General features: G+C 40.7%; 1 protein-coding gene across 1 annotated transcript in view; it reads left to right on the top strand.

Annotated features, from left to right (window-relative positions):
- Positions 1–14456, top strand: part of FAM117B (family with sequence similarity 117 member B) — a 72670-nt gene extending 58214 nt beyond the window's left edge. Inside the window, exons 9-10 of the mRNA XM_050969619.1 lie at positions 2781–2901; positions 11442–14456. Coding sequence (XP_050825576.1) covers positions 2781–2901; positions 11442–11757 — 437 coding nt within the window. The 3' untranslated portion in view covers positions 11758–14456. The remainder of the gene's footprint in view (positions 1–2780; positions 2902–11441) is intronic.
- The last annotated feature ends 2207 nt before the right edge of the window (positions 14457–16663 follow it).

Genomic DNA, 16663 nt, shown 5'->3' with positions numbered 1-16663 from the left:
ACAAATTTCTAAAAAATTGTCAGAGCACTCGGATGATTTGTGATCATAAACAGTGAAGAAAAGACTGCCTGTGGACAACAGTGAAAAATACTACCCAAACTCCTCTAAAAGTTTAATAAACCAGTGACTGATAAACATCAAGATGGAAGTAGTATAAATGGAACTTGCCATGGCACCTGTCAGTTTACTGACTTTTTTAAATTAGCCCATTAAATAAGGTTACTTTTTGATGGCAACATCATGACAAATATTTTCATAAATTCTGTAGTAGGTTTAGCGACTTACATTTTGATATGTCATTATCTGAGACTGAAAATAATGCTTATAAAAACCTTACTTAAATTAACTCACTAACAGGGGTATCTGTAGCCCATTCCTTTTTTCTTGTGTTTTATAGACTGAGAATAAAAGCATAGGGTTCCTTTTTACTTATAAGGAAAATCCCATCTTAATATGGGAATTTGTCTCTGTTCTAGTTGTACCTTAAAATAAATTCCAAGAGAACATGCTATTAATAGCGATTTTATCCTATCCTATCATATAAAACATGACCTTTAATGGGAGAATTGTGCATTGTTGAATATTCTGTATGTTTAAACCTCCAATTAGAAAGTAGTGAATGGCTAATAGTAAAAAAACACACTTGCCTGTTACATGCACCCCCTAGCATTGCTATATTTAATTTCTCTTGGGTTACTAGGAACATTTAGGTGGTAACAGTGAAAGAATTTTTGTTTAATAAGAGTTCATCTCTTGCTGCTGCTTAGTCTTCACTCGAAGACTTGGTTTGTATCTCTAGGGTAACTAATTGTGATGGCCTAATCAGACAGACCTGCTATATCAGGCCAACATTTGCAATCTCCCATTGACTTTGCAAGATGAATAAAACAGCATACTTGAATTCTTAATAAGCAAAGGTCTCGTTTTTATATAGATATTACTAGTGATTAAAAATTATAAAGCTTACTATACCTCTACCTTAATATAACGCTGTCCTCGGGAGCCAAAAAATCTTACCATGTTATAGGTGAAACCGCGTTATATCAAACTTGCTTTGATCCACCGGAGTGCGCAGCTCCACCCCCCGGAGCACGGCTTTACCATGTTACATCCAAATTTATGTTATTGGGTCGCGTTATATTGGGTTAGAGGTGTATCTAGAATATTTTCATAATTTTTTTCCAAAGGTTACTGGATTTTTAATACTGTGCTTTTTAAAGAATCTTATCACTAGTTAAAGGTTTGCTATCATTGGACTTATGAATGGCAGATTTTATTTAGTAGAATTGAGTTCTGCTTATAATAAAATAAAAGATAAACCTTTTAAAAGAAGGAGAAATTACTCTTTTTCCTTCCCTTTTATTTGTAAACTACCTGGTAAGAGATTCTGGTAACTAGGTGCTATATAAACATTACACTAACTAAAACTGGATTTTGGGTAAGCCATCTTAACAGATATTATTAACCTAAACTTTCAAAAGTGACTAGTGATTTTTAGGGTACGTAAATTTTATGTTCCCCCAACTTAAAACACATATAAGGCATCTTGCCTCCTGCCCTCCCCCCTTTACAACGAAAGTGCTTAGCACTTTCTGAATATCAGACTCCTTTAAAGTGGTACATGTTGAGCAACCAAAAATTGAGGCACCCCAAATCAAGTCAGCTTTTAGAAAGTGTAGACTTGTTAAAATAGCCACTCTTCCAAAACTTGGCCAATTATACATTATCTTGCTTATTCAGCAGCAGGAAGTAGGAGACTTGTAGCTCTATGAATCCCAGAGCTCTATGAATCCTGGCCACGGCTGAGATTTAAAGGGCTCTGGGCTCCCCGCTGCTGCAGGCAGCCCAGAGCCCTTTGATTCCCCGCCGCGGGCTGCACAGTGAGCCTTGCGGCCCACGGGTCGCATGTTGTGCAGGCCTGACCTAAACTTTTTCCTAATCTGTAAAAATGGGGCTGCTAACAATTATCCAGCTTTAAAAAACATTTTGAGATCGGCAGATAAAAAATGTGATTAAAGACAGCACAGCCTTAAAATCTGAGTCTGTTGGGGACAATTTCCTAGAACTGCTTGACTAAAGGAGAACTGGATGAAAGGCATGAATCCACATGGTCCGTTTTCCCTCTTGCTTTTAATTTCATTAATCTTTTTTTCTTTAATTTGTTGTTTTTGATATGTGCCACAAAAATCTCTGTGTTGGGAATATTGCAGTTAACATATGACAATCCAAAAGTTGTGTAAATATTTTGGTTTTGTTTTGGATCTATAGTACTTATTCTGTATATTGACAATCTGGAATTTGTTTTGTTTGTTACAAGGAAAAAGATTGAAAAAATTGTATAAATAGTGTTAAAAAAGAAAAGTGTGATTTTAAAAGTTTTAACACAATTCAGCAGCAACCTGTCCTGATTTAAGGTGCATTGCTGATAGACCTCAAATGAGACCTGTCCGGTCATCTTGGCTGGATAGGTTGTGATTAAGATTCAGATGTGGGATTGTAAAATTGGAGTGCTGTGGAGCATATGCAGGGGTCTCAAAAGAATATAAAGGAGTTGTGGGACGGAGGAGGTTGAGAGTTGTGATATATGAAGGAGTCCATCTACAGTTGGAGGAGAAAAATGTTCCATAGAACATGGATAACGGGGAATGGGAAAACTCTTCATTTAACTTTGTAATATTGGTAACAAAGTCAATTTGGATTTGTTTGTCTTTCTTTTCAAATAAGTGGGTTCTTTTAAATATTTTGGTATATTTGAGTAATTTGATATTCTTTTCACACAGAGAATGGGAACAACTCTCCCTTGCCCAAATATGCTACCTCGCCAAAACCCAATAACAGCTACATGTTCAAGCGTGAACCTCCTGAGGGCTGCGAGAAGGTGAAAGTCTTTGAAGAAAGTTTGTAAGTAGTTCTTCAGTTCATAAGAAATATATAATTTATCATTCAGACAGATCTGACATCAGTTTATTCAGTTCAGTGTCTGGCACAGAAACTGCTCCTGAAACAGTCTCTTAACTATTAATACTACTACTACTGTTAACATTACTACTTGGACTACAAAGAGGCCTTTGTAGTCCCATGGTGCTCCTGGCATCGAGCTATGGAATTTGCTTGAAAAGCTGTGTATTTTGGGGTGGTGCATGAGAGATCATCCTGCCCCATCCACTTCACGTCCTTCGCTGTGAATGAAACTTGCCTTTGTGTCTGCGGGCTAGTTCTTCCCTTACTCTAGCTCCTTATTCTCTTGTATAGTAGGTTAGTATACAGTAGCAGGGAACAGTGCTGCATACATTGCCTGTCCTTACCAACGGCGTCTTTGGCTCTCATTGGGACCATGGGCGATCCTTAGCCCTCTAAGGGCTTCAAGAGTTGCCCCTTCTTGGCAGTCATTCATACCGGAGTCTGATCTCCATATTCAGTGCCTTTTGTGTCTGATGGAGACCCACTCAGTATTCTAGTGTGAGGTTTGCTGTGCTTTGCACCCCACACTAGTTTTGACAGAGTAGAAAAATTGCAATAGGTGCTTTGATGCCAATATTCAGTATCGTTCATAATGGCTTAAGACACACCTCTTCCAAACTGAAATTAGGTATATTGGGAAAGTGAGACTCATTTTTGTGATCTGGTCCAGTAGTACTGGAAGATCAACATTCCCTTGTACTTGGGTAAATAAAACAAGATGGTGCTGTGAAGGCTGTCTGCTCAGTCCCTGGGAGGAGGGAGAGTTCCTTGCGTCAACCAGAAAGGCTACCAAAAAACATCAAGGAACAGCACTGATGGGCTCTGAAGAGAGTCTCTCCAACCCTCATTTGGTAGAGAAAAGGTCACTGCAAAGTTGAGCCTTTGAGGGGAGGGGAAGTTAAAGGAAAAAATGAGCAGATGCTTGTGGTTCAGGGCTGAGGAGCTAATGTAGCCATTTGGCCGTAGGAGCCTGCATTTTCTAAAGCTTATTCTGCATTAGTGCCTAGAGTTTTGATGACTGGAGTCAGTAGAAAAATGCAGTAGTTAAACTGGAAGAAAACACTGAAAGGTGGTGAGGTCCATCTGCAATACACGGGGGAGGCAGAGAATACATACATATGAAGGAATCTACAGTTAGTTGTGGAAAACCTGTCTGTTGTGCATACAAATAGGGTAACTGCACTCTCATAATAAGTGCATGCACAAATACCCTGTTGATTTCTGTATACAACTAGGTACATACACAGTTTTTGCGTGTGGACCTCCACCTTGTTTTTTTGAAGTCTTGGCAACTTGTTTAACAAGCTGACCTTGGTCTGAGAGGGTGAATTCTCTCTCAATAATTACTATTTAGTATATTTACTACTGTTTAAAATAATTATGGAAATAATAAGTAAAACAGTTGGAAAAATCTAGAAAGATATTTTTTTTTAAAAAAAAAAAAAACCTTCATGTCAGCAATCGTTCTTCCCAGCAGAAAATGTTACGCCATAATAACGTATAAAAAACAACTTATAGCACTAGAGGGTTAGTAAAACTGGCTATATGTACTTTCTTATTTCTGATGGGAAAACAATGCAAATTTAGCATAGGATAATCTGTTGAGATACATTTACTCTTATGTAAATGTTCATACTTTATGCAAAAAAAAATACATCCTTGAGGCTTACAGGACTTTTATAACTGACGAAAGTGTACAGTAGCCGATAACAATGTATGTATAGAGTACAGCAGTATTCCCAAGCTAGTTACAGAATGGTGGGAATATTTTAAACAGGTGTAAGTCAGTGCCTAAATAGGGTGAGGGTGAATTGGTTTGATTTTATATATACCACCTTGGCTATTATCTTGTTAGATCTTATAAACTATGTATAATTAAATTCAGCACATGGAGTTTTTCTGTCCATGAAAAATGTGTGTTAGAGGAAAAGGAGCAAAAGCCTTATTCAGAGCCCAGTGAAGTCAATGAGTGTCTTTTTTTCCATTCACTTCAGTAGACTTTGGATTGGTCCCTTGGTGAGTCAGTGGGTGGCACTTTTTTCTCTTGAAGGACCACATTGTTCCTGCCAGGCACTAAGGAAAGTGGACAGACAATGTGGATATCCATTGCCCCAAGGGAGAGTCCTAAAGGAATTGTCTCGGGGAGACATGATCCCTCCCTGCGCTCACTAGTGCGTACACTGGGAGAAGGAGGGTGTTACAGGCAACACAGTCCACTAGGCAAGTGCTACTTGCTCTCCCTGAAGCGTCTGGTTTCTCTTCATGGGCCAGTGCAGAGCCAGTGGGGCAGTGACTGCTCCCCACCCCTGTGGGGGTGTCTTACCTCGCATGGAGGACACAGAGGGAGCAGTCGCTCTGCGCCTTTGAGCACAGAGAGTGGAATTGTGACTGGTCTTTACAGAAGATCTGCAGATGTGTGAGTGAGGCTCTCTGTGTCCTCTACAACCCTCAGTACCTACTAAGGGAGTCGGATTTTGGCTCTGAGTTGGCACAGAATTAGTGCATCTGTTTACTGCTAGGGGGACTTGGCTACTGGAGTTGCTGTCTTTTAGATGAAACAAAACCCTGACCACATGTAGTCATTAAAGGTCCTGAGGTACATTTTACAAACTGGTTTAGGTTCCGTAAAAATTCCAATTCATGTGACTTCCTGCCCCTCTCTTTTTGTATTTGTAATTTGGAGAATCAGTAAACATTTTCTGTTTCTCTGCAAAGAAAAGAATAATCTGTTAAGAAAAAATAATTGCTCTTATGACAGGCACCTATAGATGTAGTTTCCATATTACTCCTGGGGGACTTCTGTGCCAAAAATATAACATCTGCACATATTTAAAATTCTGCAAATTTTATTTGTCAAAATAACACTACATAATCATGCCAGTTTCAATTATTTTGGTAATTTATTTCAAAATACCTGTCAGCAAGTATGTCTGTAACAATGCAGAGACACACAAAATTTCCCCCCAGGAGTACAGAGTTAAAGAAACCCCTATGATAACCCAGTTCCTGTTTCTCTGTCTCCTCCCACCCCAGAGCCCAGCTGCGGGGGGGCTGCCCAGCCAATACACCTGAACCCCCTACCTCTCAGAGCCCAGTCACAGCCGACCCCCCAGCCCAGACACCCACCCTCTGAGAGCCCAGAGATCTGGAGTTTCCTGCTCACTGCCATCTCCTTCCCTCAGAGCGTGCTGGGAACTGCAGCTGCTGGGAATCCTCTAGCTCCATCTGCCCCAGCATTGTCTTCTAGGAGTGAGCTGGGCTCTGCTGGGCCCAGCGGCCCCTAGTGGTGGCTGGTAGCACTGCAGCCCATTTCTGTGGGGGAAAGGAAATTCTGCACGCACAACATTAATTTCTGCAGCAATTTGCATTGTGCAGTGGCACAGAATTCCCCCAGGAGTACCATATGGCGGCTTCTTTTAGGAAAGTTTGAAACCCCTAAAAATAAGGTTTAATTGAAAATGCTGGCATAAACTTGTAACTTTGCCATAAGGTCTGACTACTGGTTAAAACTATTTAAGATGTAGGAACACACATAATACATTGTAAGAGTAATACTGAAATAATGTTGCTTTTGATTTTCAACTTGAAAAGGAGGGAAGGTCTTTCGGGACTGAGCATATTATCTCCTCAGAACTCTAATCTCTGAGGATAATTCCGTTATCGGTTAGTTCAAAAACTATGTAGCTTTTCAAGGGGCTCCAACTCAAAAATAGATTAGATTTGGAGAATGAAAGACTACGGATTTCAAAGTACTGGACTGAGGATTACATTCAGGCTTTTTACTCTGTTACCAAGTGCAGGTCTAATAGGTGGATGACAGTTCCTAAAGACACATGCTTCAAATGTCTCAGATGAAAGCATTAATATAAATGTTTGACTTTCAGAGATACTGAACATCCATCATTTCCACTAAAGTCAATGGGAGCTGTGAATGCTCAGCATTCTGAAAATCAGGCCAAATAGTACATAACACCCATTTCAGAGAGTAGGACACAAAGTGATACTAATTGTAGAAAGTCTTTCTCCTTTGTCTTCTGTGATGCTGATACATTAGGCCAGCGTTTGTCAAAGAAAAAAATACAATGACAAGTTGTGGAAATCTTCCTAAAAGGGTCAAATTAATGCCTCAGTGCTGTGATATGCAGTGAATCACATCATTGCCAGGCTTAATTCCCAGGCTTTCTCAGCCAAGCAAGGTTATCTCCATTGATTGCCTATCACCTCATCCTTTACTTAAAATATAATCTGTTGGTTTTTTTTAAATGTCTGGCTTATAAATTGACTAATTGGCCATCTGCAAATTGCCAACCCAAAAGTACACATAGGCTTAATCTGTAATTATATGATTGGTCCTATTAAATTGAAGTTAAGATGGTATGTAAATCTTTACAGGGTTGGGTTCTTGGTTTGTGGTTTTGAGGAGCAAATGAGTGTATAATAATAGTTGAAGCAGTAACGTAAGGTGTCTAGTTACACAGCTAAGCCGCATGCCGCTGTTGTGCTACAGTATGAGGCACAATGTAAAAAATAGAGTGCCTGCAATCACTAGGCCAGGGGTTCTCAAACTGGGGGTCGTGACCCCTCAGGGGGTTGCGAGGTTATTACATGGGGCCTTGCGAGCTGTCGGCCTCCACCCCAAATCCCACTTCACCTCCAGCATTTATAACGATGTTAAATTAAAAACATTTTTTATATATATAAGGAGGGGTCGCACTCAGAGGCTTGCTGTGTGAAAGAGATCACCACTACAAAAGTTAGAGAACCATTGCACTAGACTGATTTTTTTTTTTTTCAGGGCAGTCTGTGTCATTGATGGACCCCAATATTTTAATCCAATTCTTGTAACCCCCTCCTGAAAGTTCACCTGAGGGAGCTGCTGGGCAGCTACGCCAGTGAATCTGACAGAAGGCTGACATGGACAGTGAGACAGTGGGAGGTTTCACTGTCAAGCGGACTCCACTTTATTACAATGTCCATTTTATAGAGAATAGTAGGGCAGAGAAAAGAGATCTCCAGAGAGAAAAACCACCATCCCTAGAGAGAGATGTATGATCTAGGGATGGTTAGTATAAATGAGTATCAGGCAGCATCATTGCCTTAAGAGGCAGGAAAGGGTAGCAGACAGTAAATAACTTGGTGATAAATTTGGTACGCTAATGTATTAATTCTGCTCTGAAAAATGACTTAGTACAAATAGCATCATTGAGACCATGTTTGTCAGTGATTTTCAGATTGTGTTTGATCATTTTACAGGTATAAAGATGTGTTTAATGGCCAGCCCTGCAAACTCAACGTGGGATATGAAAGTTAAGCTCTGTTTTTCTATGTTGTGCAGCATAACCACCAATGAAGGCCCAACAGACCTCCGCTCTGTAACCCCTCTCCACAAAGTGAAGGAGGGGATAGGGCTCAGGGACAGAAAGGAGGGAGCTCCTCCCCCCACCCCGCCACCTCCACTCTGTAAGGGCTCAGGGACAGAAAGGAGGGAGCTTGCTGGAAGCTGTTGCTTCCTGGCTGATCTGCTTAAAAGGGCAATGCACTTGAAGTGGGGTCAGCATACTTAAAGGGAAAATGCACATCTCTCTCACTCATGCACGCACCCCACAGCACTGTGGAAAGTCAGCACCTGTGCAGCCGTGCATGTGCTGTCAGGAGGAGGGAGGGGTGCGCTCCAGTTGGATAGTGTGGGCTCAGCATAGTGTTCAGTTTTTGCAAGGAAGTGTTTGCAGTGACTGCCCTGCATCTATTGTGTTTTCTCCCTCCTGCCTTAGTCCATGCTGCCTTGTAGAGTGTGAGGCTACATTAACAGCGTATTAACCTTTGAGGGCTCAGCCAAGTGCTAGTCCATCATTTAGCAGCAAGGCATTCCCTGGGAAATATTCCACCCTCTTACTCCAGCCAAGCTTCACAGTCATTCATTGCTGCATACAATTTTAAACTGTTTGTTTAAAATGGTTTAAAACTTATACTGTATATGTATATAAGGTCTTTTGTTTGGTGAAAGAAATTTTTCTGGGACTTAACCCCTCCAATTTACATTAATTCTTATGGGGAAATTGGATTCGCTTAACATTGTTTCACATAAAGTCGCATTTTTCAGTTGTCGTTACATTACGGGGGGAGGAGGGATAACTCAGTGGTTTGAGCATTGGCCTGCTAAACCCAGGGTTGTGAGTTCAGTCCTTGAGGGGGCCACTTAGGGATCTGGGGCAAAAATCAGTAGTTGGTCCTGCTACTGAAGGCAGGGGGCTGGACTCGGTGACCTTTCGGGGTCCCTTCCAGTTCTATGAGATATAGGCATATCTCCATATATCTATCTGTTAAGTGAGGAGTACCATATATTGAAAGCTGTTCAAGTTGCATTGGACAGACTTATTGTTTTTCCAGGATTCTGCTCCATGTAGGAGGACACTTAATATATACTGTAGTGCATGTAGTGCAGTGTAGGCTGCATATGGTCTCCAAATTATATAGAGTTATACAGAAAGGAGGATTTAAAGCTTTAAACACTCCTGATTCTGAAATTGTATGCTATTGAGGCGCCGACATGACACTACATGCAGAAATCAATCCAGAATCTACCTTTCAAATTATGACCTTTATCCTTTTTAAGATGACCTGCAAATAAATTTAGTTATATAATGAATATCTTGAATAGCAAGAGTAAGAGGTGTATTCTGCACATAATATAGGACCATATTGTACCCTCCTGCAGTCAAACTCATAGAAGGATGACTGGGGGTCCAGAAAACTTCAAAATTCACTCTAATTTCCTTCTGGCAGTACCCTCAGTTGCAGAAGGAGGAGAGTTTAGACGACGCAGAGGGTTTGAATTCCCAAACCCAGAGTCCAGGGGAATTCTGCTATCAGCTTTGCGCATCATGGAGCTCTGAGGAAGGCTGGCCCCCTGTGGTATTATCTTCCACCAACAACATTTGCACCCAACAGCATGGCTTCCTCAGAGACTGTACTCTCATTGGACATCTTCCTTTATGGCTGTGTACTAGCAGCCACGGAGAAGCTGTCCTATAAGAAAAATGTTCCATGATGTGTGTGTTTAATAATACCATGATTTTGTAAAATCTAAATTGGATTTAGTTTGCATCATATGCATAGGCACAACGTGACAGGGATAAAAGGGACATAGTTCCCCTCCACCTGCGCACACACATTTTCCTTCCTCTTAGTGCTTTTTTGCGCACATGCATACGTAGCGCTGCTAATGCATTGTAGGGGGAAACAATGCTATAGACTTCTCCCAGCTGCTGCTTTTCTCCTTTCACCACAACCATGACACACCCTTTGCCAGCCGAGTCCTGGTGAACACACGTGTTGACAAATGAGGCATCAGCTAAAACTGCAGTGTTTGGTCTTTTCTCCCTGCTGGTGATGCTGTTATGCAGGTACCACCTCCATCTCATCACTTCCCTTCCTCCTCACTGTATCCAGATTGGAATAAAGAAATAGTATTCTGGAAGGGAAGCCAGGATGAGAATTGGGGAAACATCAGGAAGGGTAGTAGTGGGAGTGGAAATGGATATGTTTATAGTAAAAGATGCTATTCCTCTGAATACTCTTCAACAAGCTCCCAAATGTTGTTTTTTTTTCGCAGTTATGCCTCTGCTTCCTTGTATCGGTTACAAACTTTGTTCCAAATGTGGTTTTGCTTTGGAAAGTCATCATGTAAAATGGGCACTTTCTTGCTGAATACCACTTCTCTGTGCATGTCAGAGTCCTGTCCGCTAACTTTAGTGTAAAAAATATATGCTTTGACTACTTCTTACTCCTACTTTACACCAACGCAGCCTAAGGAGGAGTAAATTGTGCTCTCTTTTGGTTCCTACATCAGCAAGAATTAACTAGTTTGGGGGCTGTAATTTACTTTCCATTACAAATGTGTAACATTTGCAGATGACCTGGGGCTCAGTTGGGTTGAATTGAGCTGCCTTTTGTTGGTAGAATCTATAGTAACAGTGATGCAAAAATCAGAACGCAGCTTGATTTTTCATTTCAGTACCTAGGAGCAGTTTGCAGGACTGGCAGTTAGAAAAAAAAATCTATCTCTAAAAAAGGCAGAGTTGATTCAGAGTCTGAGAAACAACACATGGACATTTCCACAATGTCTTCTGAACAGAATTACTTTTCAGAATAGAACCACACTTAAGCCTGATGTAGTCTAGAGCAGACTTCCATAGTTATACCATAGTACATCTTGGGAATCAGGAGACAGTAGGTCTGCAAGGTGGGACGTAAGCGTTTGATCTTTAGTTCTTCTCCAAGTCACAAATGCTGTCAGTTATGTGATGAATGCTGCTACTCTTGCTGTATGGTCATGCTGCAAATTATTCTAAATATGTTGATTTTTTTGTCACAGTATGCACAGGTCACCTTTTAAAGATAGTCTATGCTTTTCTGCCAGGGAGTGAATCTGATTTTTCTGTGTTGAATTTAAACCATTTTGTTTTGTGTTTTATTTGTAGGCCAAAGCCATTGCATGAAATTCCAGCCTTCTACTGTCCTGACAAGAACAAAGTGAATTTCATTCCTAAAAGTGGCTCTGCTTTCTGCCTGGTCAGTATTCTCAAGCCGCTTCTTCCCACACCAGATCTTACACTCAAAGGCACTACTCATAGCCTGACTGTCTCCTCTGGCATGACACCTAATTTGTTACAGCCCATTGCCCTGGCCTCCCTGTCTGCAAACACTGAGCAAGACCGGATCTCTCGTGGAACAAGTACAGTAATACCACAGACCTCTATACTCCAGCAATCAGGACATATCGAAGAAGCTGAGTGATGAGTCTCCATTGTGCAGGCATTCTTCTGGAGAGACTGCTAGGAAGACCTTGTTTAAACTAGTTGTGCAGTCACACCTGTTTGTTCATTTTAACAACTCATGACATTGTCATAGTCATATTCTCCTGATCTCCATGACTATAGTGGTAGCATTCTGAGAAATCTAGGAGGCGGCAGCAGATGAAGCAGTGCTGTACTCTGCATGTGAAGACTCACGTTCAGTTTCTCACCTGCATTTTTTTTTCCAAGCTCTGATAAGAGACTATTACTAATTCTTTGCCATTGGAAGGATCAGTTATTGTGATGGTTTGTGTCCTTTAGACTTTTTCAGCAACAACAAAAATTCTGAGAGACAGCTGATGCCAGCAACCACTGTAACTTGCAGAGGGAGGGGTAACCATATGGCACTGCAAGACCCATCTTTTGTATGAATATGAATATTTTATAACAAGTTTGCATTTTCTGATACAGAGCAGGATGTTCAAAAGACACTTCCATAGCCACTGTTTTCCCTTCTTTGGGTGGTACGTTTTTCTCAGCTGTTTTCCAGCTGCTGGGACCAAAGGATTGTTGAAATACTTTAGCAGTCTCCATCATGTGACCTTGTTCAACAGTCCCTACTCCCAACAAAAGCAAATCAATTAATGCATACAAAATGTAAAACAAAAGGAAAGAGAAAACAATATTAGTATGTTATGTGCATTTGTTTTTGATATCAGAGGTTTGTGCTTCGGTAAACCACATTGTTCTTGAGCTCCTACTCCCTAGATGGAATTCCTGTGTACATTTATTACATGGGCAGAAAATAGCATTTTAGAGCACTTGTCCCAGTAGTGTAATCACTTTTCCATAGAACTTTTGTTTGGGTTAAAAAATGTCTCTTCCCTGCCTCCACCCAAACAAACAAAAACAAAACCTGCCACTTGACTCTTGAGAGATCTCTTGGTTACTTGTGTAATTCAGTCTGAATCATGCATCAGTTTTTGACACAAAATTCACTCTGTTGTGGCTGATCACTGTACTATAGACCCTAGCCACATGATACTGAGATGGCTATGCATGATTCCTCGTCCTTGTCATAATGCTGTTTTGTGGGTGTGTTGAGGGTAGTAGTTTGTTAGGCATGGTATTTGTTACACAGCAGTCAACAGCAACAGATATGTTCTCCCTTTTTGACTAGCAACATTGTCGAGTGTGTCAGAGAGGAGATATGTTGATACCTGGTTCTGGTTTGGAGCTGTTACCAGTTTCCTGTATGCCTCTGTGGTTCTTTGACTGTTGAAATAAAAAATGAAAATAGGGAGGGATGTTCAAAAAGAGCTCGTTTAGGGACTGCAGTAAGGTTTCTCCCAGAGTACTGAAATGCACTTCTTGCCTTTAGATAAATATCACAGTCCAAACATCTGCAGCTGCTTTGATACCAAAGTATCTTCAGGTTACAAAAATCAGTTGACAGAATCCCTGTTTTGGGGTGGTGGCTTCACTCATTTCAAAGTAAATGTTTTAATGTATAGTCTCTGGGTCTGAATAGTCACCCACTGCATATGTGCAGCTTTCATTGACTTACATACAAACAGCTCCCATGGATCAGCTGCATAATCACATACCTGTTTGTACATTTTTTTAAGAACCATATCACAAATGTAATAGTTTTGTTCTTTGTGTAACACACTTGAGAATTTGGTTGCAGACACCTGAGCCAGGAAAAATACTTGTGTCTCTTAGCAGCTAATAGTTTCTACGTACTTATGATGCACATTGGGTAGTTCCTGTAAATCCCACATAATAACATATAGCAATAAAACTACTAAAAGAATAACTGTAAAATGCACCAGCCTACATAAGTGCTGCATTTATGGTATAATGAGCACCTTTTCTAAAGTTACCTAATAACCAAATTTCACCACTTAGTCCATTGTGGTTATTTATGGAGTTATTAGATCTGTTAAATTACTTAAATTGAGGACCAAATCCTGCTCACTTTACTCATTCCCATTGAAATCAGTGGGATTTCTCGTGTGAGTAAGAGGACTTGGTCACAAATGAAAATATTTGGTCCACACCAATAAAGTTGGAGGAGGGGAGAGTTTGATAAGATAGCGGTTAGTAGGTCAAAGCTACATTATAAAAGATTACCATTTTAGGAATAAATGGGACCTTACTGGTAAATTCTATGGACGCCTAAGAGAGGTCTCCTTTCTAAAAAATTTAAAAATCATGGTAGCTTGTTTAGGCAGCATTAGGGTTTGGACAAAATCTGATATTTTTGGCTTTGTGGAAGGTGGGAATACTTAGGCAAGAGGGCTTTTTGTATGGCATCCAAACTAATTTCTACTTCTTTCATAGTAACAGGTGTAAAGTGCTTCTGCCATTAATGCCAAACAGCATGGTGCTTATCAGGAGATCTTAACTGGATAGTTAAGTACCAAAGGGCTAAAGTCAGCATATAATAAAACTTTTAGTCTTGGGGTTAACTGTCGTCCGTCCAAATGCATTCTAATATCTTTGTTCAACATAGGGAATATTTTAAAATAGGAAATGGGGTCTCCTATCTTAGATTTTTCTGTAGTATCCATCATTGTAATAATTGAACATTACCCCCTCATTTAGTTAGTTCACATAGAAGTGCATTATGAGGCAATGCACTATATAAAATAGTGGGCTACTCCACTAGGAACCAAATGTAAATTCTAGGTTTTTTATAAAAGTTGAAAAATCCCAAAACTGAATTAGACATTTTTTAATGTTAATTTTTTTGAACATGCCACAGCAATGACTCATATTAAGGTGGTAAGATGCCTTCTATTTGAAGATCAACTTTTGCAAAAAAAAAATTCTTTAGCCTTAAATGTTTCATGTTCTTTCTTGTTCCAGAATAGAGGTATTTGGTAAAGTTTTATAGGTCTTTTTAAAGACATGGATCTTAGAATAGTGTATTGGTTTTTAACTTCTTGAAAACGGGGGGTGTTCCATACATATCTCAAATATGGTATGACATAAAGATGTCAAATTAGTTGTGACATAACTATCCCCAGTGAAAACTAGTGCAAAAGGCTCGCTACCTTTTTGAATTCTCTAATTCTTAATTATTTAGTCAAAAATTGTCCAGTGACCATTTACATGGGTTCACAACTTGATACACCTAAGACTTGTTTTTCTGAGGTGTTGAGTACTCCCACCTATAGTTCAAAGCAGTGGGTGGTTCAGTGCTTACCATCACTGAAAATCAGGCCTTAGTATCCTAAACTACATCCCAAACGTGAGGCATCCAAAGTTAGTGAACACTTGAAAATGTAGGCCTTATTTTCTACCAACATTAAAGACAGTCCAGTGTCTGTGGAGTTCATAAGCTCTGTAGGGTATAAAAGGCCTGTGCCATTGTAGTAGTAGTAATACAGCTCTAGGTTGGCAGTTGCAGCTATTAGAATATTTTTCTTCCTTCTTTACTCAAGACACAGGATAATAGGATCTTATTAAACTTTCATTTGCTTCTGCTGCTTATTCCTCACCTGATGCCGTAATCCCATGTGCGACATTACAGTTCAATGAGATGTCAGAGAAAAAAGAATGACATGCCAGGAGTAGTAAAAGCAGCAAAGAATCCTGTGGCAGCTTATAGACTAACAGACGTTTTGGAGCATGAGCTTTCGTGGGTGAATACCCACTTCGTCAGATGCATGTGCTGGAAATTTCCAGGGGCAGGTATATATATGCAAGCAAGCTAGAGATAACGAGGTCAGTTCAATCAGAGAGGATGAGGCCCTGTTCAAGCAGTTGAGGTGTGAAAACGAAGGGAGGAGAAACTGGTTCTGTAATTGGCAAGCCATTCACAGTCTTTGTTTAATCCTGAGCTGATGGTGTCAAATTTGCAGATGAACTGAAGCTCAGCAGTTTCTCTTTGAAGTCTGGTCCTGAAGTTTTTTTGCTGCAGGATGGCCACCTTAAGGTCTGCTATAGTGTGGCCAGGGAGGTTGAAGTGTTCTCCTACAGGTTTTTGTATATTGCCATTCCTAATATCTGATTTGTGTCCGTTTATCCTTTTCCGTAGCGACTGTCCAGTTTGGCTGATGTACATAGCAGAGGGGCATTGCTGGCATATGATGGCGTATATTACATTGGTGGCCGTGCAGGTGAATGAACCGGTGATGGTGTGGCTGATCTGGTTAGGTCCTGTGATGGTGTCGCTGGTGTAGATATGTGGGCAGAGTTGGCATCGAGGTTTGTTGGATGGATTGGTTCCTGAGCTAGAGTTACTATGGTGCCGTGTGCAGTTACTGGTGAGAATATGTTTCAGGTTGGCAGGTTGCCTGTGGGAGAGGACTGGCCTGCCACCCAAGGCCTGTGAAAGTGTGGGATCATTGTCCAGGATGGGTTGTAGATCCCTGATGATGCGTTGGAGAGGTTTTAGCTGGGACTGTATGTGATGGCCAGTGGAGTCCTATTGGTTTCTTTCTTGGGTTTGACAATGATCCCACACTTTCACAGGGCTTGGGTGGCAGGCCAGTTCTCGCCCACAGGCAACCTGCCAACCTGAAACATATTCTTACCAGTAACTGCACACCGCACCATAATAATTCTAGTTCGGGAACCAATCCATGCAACAAACCTCGATGCCAGCTCTGCCCACATATCTACACCAGCGACACCATCACAGGACCTAACCAGATCAGCCACACCATCACCGGTTCATTCACCTGCACGTCCACCAATGTAATATATGCCATCATATGCCAGCAATGCCCCTCTGCTATGTACATCGGCCAAACTGGACAGTCGCTACGGAAAAGGATAAACGGACACAAATCAGATATTAGGAATGGCAATATACAAAAACCTGTAGGAGAACACTTCAATCTCCCTGGCCACACTATAGCAGACCTTAAGGTGGCCATCCTGCAGCAAAAAAA

Source organism: Gopherus flavomarginatus, chromosome 10 (assembly GCF_025201925.1).
Source record: "Gopherus flavomarginatus isolate rGopFla2 chromosome 10, rGopFla2.mat.asm, whole genome shotgun sequence".
Classification (NCBI taxonomy): Eukaryota; Metazoa; Chordata; order Testudines; family Testudinidae; genus Gopherus; species Gopherus flavomarginatus.
This window is presented reverse-complemented; position numbering and strand designations above follow the sequence as displayed.